General features: G+C 33.6%; 2 protein-coding genes across 3 annotated transcripts in view; both read left to right on the plus strand.

Annotated features, from left to right (window-relative positions):
- The window catches only part of LOC137647011 (SET and MYND domain-containing protein 4-like), a 13,474-nt gene extending 8,395 nt beyond the window's left edge, over window positions 1–5,079 (plus strand). Inside the window, exons 2-5 of one of the 2 annotated variants that reach the window (XM_068380118.1) lie at window positions 1,608–2,368; window positions 2,631–2,752; window positions 3,523–4,008; window positions 4,432–5,079. In XM_068380118.1, coding sequence (XP_068236219.1) covers window positions 1,681–2,368; window positions 2,631–2,752; window positions 3,523–4,008; window positions 4,432–5,079 — 1,944 coding nt within the window. In that variant the 5' untranslated portion in view covers window positions 1,608–1,680. The remainder of the gene's footprint in view (window positions 1–1,607; window positions 2,369–2,630; window positions 2,753–3,522; window positions 4,009–4,431) is intronic. The other variant, XM_068380119.1, reaches the window with a different exon arrangement.
- The window catches only part of LOC137647010 (SET and MYND domain-containing protein 4-like), a 27,611-nt gene continuing 25,180 nt past the window's right edge, over window positions 5,070–7,500 (plus strand). Inside the window, exons 1-2 of the mRNA XM_068380117.1 lie at window positions 5,070–5,200; window positions 5,732–5,781. The gene's annotated coding sequence lies outside the window, so the exon portion shown is untranslated. The remainder of the gene's footprint in view (window positions 5,201–5,731; window positions 5,782–7,500) is intronic.

Consider the following 7,500-nt stretch of genomic DNA (forward strand, 5'->3'; position numbering starts at 1 on the left):
ATTTGTTGAGCTCGTGAAAAAAATAACAAAAAATAAAACATACTTACTATTAAATATTAATAAAACTTGCAACAAATGGCAATGCCATGACTTAGATATCGAGTAAAAATTTTTAGCAAATACTATTTATTCTGATAGCGTCCAATAGCGATCAAAATGTTAATTTAAAACAAGTTGGCACTGAATTTATTTTTCTTACGCATCAACAACTTACTTTTAACCTTATCTGGCTGAGTTCCTACTTAAACATCTTTATTTAGATTTATCTTTCCACACTACCATTTTCTGAGCTGTCGCTCCTACTTGAAGATTGGAAACCAGAAGATCGTAAACACCTAGAGCATAACATAGCAACTGTTTAGTTTTCTTCGCAACTCCAATTACTCTGTGCCTCAGGAACAGCTGAATCGTTATTTTCTTTTTTTAGAGAGAGAGAGAGAGAGAGAGAGAGAGAGAGAGAGAGAGAGAGAGAGAGAGAGAGAGAGAGAGAGAGAGAGAGAGAGAGAGAGAATTATCCCAATCTCGAAATAATTTGGCTTGCGAGAGTTATACTATTACTGTATAGGTGAATGTATCATACAACTGCAAAATATCTTCCAGACATACGAGTATATATATATATATATATATATATATATATATATATATATATTCATATATATATATATATATATATATATATATATATATGAATATATATATATATATATATATATATATATATATATATATATATACATATGTATATATACTGTATACATATATATATATATATATATATATATATATGTATATATATATACATATATACATATCTATCTATCTATCTATATACTGTATATATATATATATATATATATATATATATATATATATACATATACATATACACATCTATATATATATGCATATATATATACATATATATATATATATATATATATATATATATATATATATATATATATATATATAGAGAGAGAGAGAAAGGAAGACTTAAGAAGTATAAGATAAATAGATAAGTAGGTATCTATTTTATACACCTATGAATAATCAATTTCAAGAGAGAGATATATGAGTAAAAAATGAAAAACCCAGGAAAATAGCCTTATATATATATATATATATATATATATATATATATATATATATATATATATATAGATAGATAGATAGATAGATAGATAGATAGATAGGCTATCCATCATAAGTTTTGATATGTCAATATATCACTTATTGCTTAATGATGAATTAATATGCAAATTCATTATGAATTTGCATACTTATCTGTGGATATGAATAAGTGTAGACATTTTCCAAGTGTTGCATTGGGCAATGAGACTACGTGGGTCACCCCATTCCTTATCCAGTGACAACAGAATACAATTAAATCCCTTCTATTATTCTAATAAACCTCTCTTATCCTGGGGCTACATTCTTATCCCAATAAAAAAAAAATCATAGTAAGCTGTATTCTATCTAGTCCTTTTAAACTTATACTTATTCAATCTCGACTCTCCTACTGCTATTTGAAGCAGCTTAGTTTATTGTTCTATCATCATTTGCTCTGATTATAAGTGTAGTAATCGTCAATATTTTCCTTGCAGAGTAGTCTTTGAAGCAGCCTTTGGATCTAAGGAACATTTTCTTAACCTTATATACAGGTACTGTAATACAAACATGGATATTATTGCCGTAGAATCTCTGTTGAAAAACTTTCACAATGAACTTGGAACTGAAAAGCTCCAATGGCTGATGGAACATTTCGATGGAAGTAAATCTGTTAAGGAGATGTTCACATTTCTATGGAATCTAGAAATAGCGCAGAAATGCATAACTCCTACTTTGACACTAAGAGAAAAGTCTCTGAAAGAAGCAGAAGGTCTACAAAAGGAAGGAGACGAACACTTTAAGAAAGGAAATTATTCAGAAGCTCTTGAAAATTATACGCTTAGTATAATGCACGCCCCTCATCCCCCTGTTGTCTCTGAGTTTTCTGGGCCAAATAATCAAAAGCAAAGCAATGAATACACTTCTCTTTCATCTGGATATGCAAAAAGATCAGCTGCCCTTTGTCAGCTTGGTCACACTGAACAGTGCTTGCGAGATATTCATCTGGCTCTATCTCATGGTTACTCAGATTGTCAAGGAGACCTGGAAAATAGGAGAGCTCAGTGCATTTCTCTACAGAACAATAATTCCAAGACTTCAAGCTATTTGTCCCCAAGATCCAAGAGTGAAGTAAGTCTGGAATTCCCCAGAGTAGAGGAACCCCATTCCAAATTCCCTTCGCTCAGTAGTGGCGTCAAAGTCGTTTCTACACCTGAACAGGGCAGACACCTAATAGCTGAAAGAGACATCTATCCTGGTGAGTTTTATTTTTCTTTCCTTGTAGTCAAAGAGTATTAAAGCTTAGAAGTGTTTTTACCTTTAATTTTAAGTATAAAAATAGTTTACATACATCATTTGAAGTGTTTATTACATAGATATTTAGAAGAAATAATGTTCCACATTAACCAAAAAAATTCTTGCTAAAGATTACTGGAGGGGTTAGGGTGGTATCCTTTAAATATAATTACTCTGATAACAGATATATTTTGTAACTGTTCTAATTAACCTTCACTGCTCAGGTGAAGTCATCGGAGTGGAAAGGAGTCCCTGTAGTAGCCTTGATTTGGCCAATTTATCTTCCTACTGTTCAACCTGTCTGGTGAAAAGCCCGGCTCCAATTCCTTGTCCAGATTGTACCATGGTAGTACTCTCTTTGTGTGTGTGTTGCGGTGCAAGCTTCAGTACATCATGAAGGGGCGTTTGGGGGAGCCTGTAGGTCTACCTGCTGAGTCATTAGCAGCATTTGCCTGGCCCTCCTTGGTCCTAGCTTGGGTGGAAAGGGGCTTGGGCGCTGATCATATGTATATATGGTCAGTCTCTAGGGCATTGTCCTGCCTGCTAGGGGAATGTCACTGTCCCTTGCCACTGCCACTTATGAGCGGCCTTTAAACCTTTGAATAGTATTCAACATCGAGGCTGTTATTGCTTATAACATTTGACCCGCATCAAGGAAATATGCGCAATATAGTATATAAAATATAACAGTTTCATAGCATAACATGCATGCGCTCATTACTCCATTTATTTTCCAGCTTTTGTCTTTAAATGCATGCTGATGCTGCAACTGACATCAAAAGTTGAGTTCTTGATCAAATGATTAGTGTCGTAGTTCCATAAGTCATCTAAACTTTAGGTGGATTGTGTCTATTTCATTTACTGTATATATATATATATATATATATATATATATATATATATATATATATATATATATATATATATATATATATATATATATATATATACAGTATATAAGTATCATCCATTTAAGATTTTAATGACAATGTCTATTTTTATATATAAAGTTTCTTTTTTATCCTGCAATTAGAAATATCCTTAAAGTTTCCTTTCTATATGATAAAATAACTTAATAGTTTTCCATGTATTACGATTCCTTTCTCTCCTATTCAGGTTGTGTTCTGTTCGGAAGATTGCAGAAAGAAAGCGCTTTCAAGTGACCACTGGTTAGAATGTCGACTGTTGCCAAGTCTGATTGGTCTTGGAATGCATCCTCTATTTACTCTGTCAATCAAAACACTCCAGCACTACTCTTGTCAACAACTTAAAGCTGTGGTGCACAAGATTCACGAAGAGACGAGCAATTCGCAATATGGAATTCGAGATCTCAGCGAGAAGGGTACCTCGGATTTTCATCTCCTTCGGTCAATAGATCATATGGTATCAAATAAAGAACTCAGACCAAGTGGTGATTTGTACGTCAAATGTTTTTTGTCGTTCATCTTGACTAAACTTTTGAAGCAAAGTCAGAGATTCTTTGTTGATAGTTTTGGTAATCCAGTTACACCGACCGTCGATGATTATTTGTTTACGGGAGAATTAGTTCTCTCTACCCTAATGAAAATATCTTGTAATGGATTTAAACTTCTTGAAATAAAGGTAAGGATGAAGAAGCATTCTATGTAATGTATCAATAGCAAGAATATCCTCTAACGAAATACATATATTGGCAAGGGGATTATTATTCTTCATATTAGTCTCATACTCAGGCTAATTAAAAAAAACAATACATATTGATTTATTTCTTTTTATACCAACTAAATTTACAGTAGAGTTGAGAACTCGTTTCGTAATTTATGAATTAATATTATTTTACTAAAATTTAACTTTATTGAGTTACTTTAATTTCTGTAAGCGTAGTTTTGTCTTAAAAGTTCATGTCCAAAAAAGAAATAGAATGAATATCCAGAAACAAAATCAAGTTCCTAAACCAATTACTGACGTTAGGATGACTTTTCTACTCTAGCTCACTTGATGAAATTCTTTGTCTTGAGTCATCAAATCTATATTTATTCTTTACAGTGTAACAATGAGGAGATGGAGAAAGTTGATATTGGCTCGGGAATTTTCCCCTCACTTTGTTTATTCAATCATTCCTGCCATTCAAATTGTGAGCCCTATGTCTTTGGAAGAACCCAGGTGGTCAGAGCATCCAGGCCAATCTCAAGTGGTTCAGAAGTCACGGTCAGTTACATCAGAGGATTTTACGTGAAATCCAAAGAGGAACGCCAGAAAAGCCTTTGGAATGTCTATCAGTTCATGTGTAACTGTCAGGCTTGTGAAGAGAACTGGCCCACGTACCAAGATCTCCCGAAGGCGCTGCAGTTCAAATGTCTTGATTGTCTCATGCCCGTGAGCGATGGAAAATCAATGTGCATGTTTTGTTTTCTAGATTATAGTGAGAGCGACCACGATCCAAGCAAAGCGCTTCTGATTGATGACTGGATTAGTAACGCAAGGCAAGTCAGGTTCGCCTACGAGAAATCGCAACAGATAGCCACCAAGATGATGTCCGAGAAGAAAACCTCCGAAGAAGATTTGGCTGACTTGTGTCTGTGTCTTGATCTCATGGATAAATATGCACCCTTCCCTTGCCGACCTCACTGGGATGTCCACGATGCCTTTGACCTATATTTCCACCTGCAAAGACAAGAAATTATGTCTGAGTGATTGCACATGCTGAAATAGGTCATCTTGGGACAATGATTCTCAGATCTCTCTGCAAATGGTCTACGAACTAAACCGAGGATATATCAGAAGTCAGTTACTTGAATACTCAAGTTTATTAAATGTAAGATGTGATTAGATTATTAATAAAACATAAAAACCAAAGAGGAAATCGATTTAATAAGGCTCTGGTATATCTTAAAGCATTTTGTCTATAACCAGGCAAAACAATACACTAATTAGAAAGTTTAGTGTGATAATCTAATAAATAGACACTAATATAATCTCTTTTCATTAAAGCTATTTGAGAGTAAACCCAGTTTAATAGATTTTGATATTATTTTCAATGTCATGCTTAAAAAAAAAAAGCTAAATTAATAGGAAGATAAATAAATAACCTTGGAGAGAGAGAGAGAGAGAGAGAGAGAGAGAGAGAGAGAGAGAGAGAGAGAGAGAGAGAGAGAGAGAGAGCTGTTAAACTTAATACATAGTTTGTGAGATTTATTGGCATCCTGGTTGAAGAATACAACGGTATTGAAGAAAACACATGGGACAATTTTATTATTCATATAAAATGAATTTTTAATCACGTTAATGTTCAAATTCTAGTTGTATATCATTTAAGAATTTACACCAGTGGCACTTTTGTTTTCAGGAAACTGGGTTTAGCTAAGCCAAGGAAATGTGTCAAATTCTCCATGTCAGGTATTTCATATTTTCTTTCAGGTCTATTCCTAATCACAGATAACACTGAGCTGAAAATTCTATTTGCAGATTAACAAACTAATTTGAAATTCTTATGAGCCAAGAGTCAAACACCCTGATAAGGATTGCTGGTCAAATTCATCTGCATGTACTCACTTCCACTATATAACACCTCCTACACACATATTTGTTGATATTTTTTTACTTGTTTGATGTTGAGTAGAACTTGGATACTTTTGATAGATTTTCTTCCCAGTTTTAACAGCATTTAATACCCCCATGGACAGTAGCACACACACGCTCACACTCACACATACACACACACAAGACTACCGAATTATACACTTTCGCCCATCTATCATATTCTGCGTAACCAAAGCACTTCTGTAGTAACCATTTTACCATACGTCTGTTGTTCCACAGCATCACAGTACTTACCCTTTCAAGATTTCTTGTCCTCCACACAATATGCAGATTATTCATCTTAAGTATTTTCAATTTATATTCATTTGAACTCATTTTCAATGCCAAAGAATGTTTGTCTGAACAGTACCTACATACACTTCACCTTTGGTTCTTATAAACACGATTCTAGTACTTTTTCTTGGTTAAACTATTTTATGAGTTATATACTACCTTTTTATTTCTACCAAAACCGACATTAACTTGCCTTATTTTATTTCACTCTGATTTTTTTTTCTCTCTTCGGAACATCTTTACTTACTTTCCCTAGTCTCTGTAATGTCTCTTAATTACGAAAATTATGCTATGTACAGTAAACAACTCTTATACGATATTTTGTATTCCCAGAGCTAAAATTTCTATTCCGTCTTAAACTATTTTTCACGCAGACACCTTCCTCCTTGACCGTATTCATACCGAAGCAAAAATCCAGCGGACGCGTTACTAGGGCGTAACAGGTAAACCTAAAAAAGATATACTTCTTACTGAACAATTGCTTAAACTATCTCGATGGACAAATCCTGAAATTTTAAATGCTTGCTTTATAGCAGAGGACCTATCTGATTTTATTAGAGCTGTAATATAAAGTTTCAAACCTCAATCACATGTTGATCTATTACTGAAAAGAATCAGCAAAAATACTGCAACCTCGAGGTCAGTAAATTGATCTTTAAGGAAAACGCCAATATACAAAACCATAAAGAATTGAAACATTAGCAAAACCGCAAAAACACCCGATTGATCGAAGAGATGAGACAATATCACTGCCAATATTCGATGTCAGGATGTCAGAAAACTGAAAATCAATCAGTTAAGATCTCCCAGTAGTATCAACTTCACAAAATTCTTTAAAATGCTTGAAATTAAAAAAAACAGAGTGGGGACCTAGAAATTGCAAACGAACCAGGGGAAAGAAAAGAAGACGATGGATTAGCGAGCTAAGAAAATTTGCGGGTAGAGACTTACATCGAAAAACCATAAATATGCAGACGGGAGTGGAAGCATATGTATGAGGTCTTCGTCCTGCAGTGAACTAGCTACGGCTGATAATGATAATGATAATGATACATCTCTCTCTCTCTCTCTCTCTCTCTCTCTCTCTCTCTCTCTCTCTCTCTCTCTCTCTCTCTCTCTCTCAATATATATATATATATATATATATATATATATATATATATATATATATATATATATATATATATATATATTGGATTGGATTGGACTGGATTGGTGATAGGAATTTAGCAGACCTAGAGT

This window comes from Palaemon carinicauda, chromosome 9 (assembly GCF_036898095.1).
Source record: "Palaemon carinicauda isolate YSFRI2023 chromosome 9, ASM3689809v2, whole genome shotgun sequence".
Taxonomy (NCBI): Eukaryota; Metazoa; Arthropoda; class Malacostraca; order Decapoda; family Palaemonidae; genus Palaemon; species Palaemon carinicauda.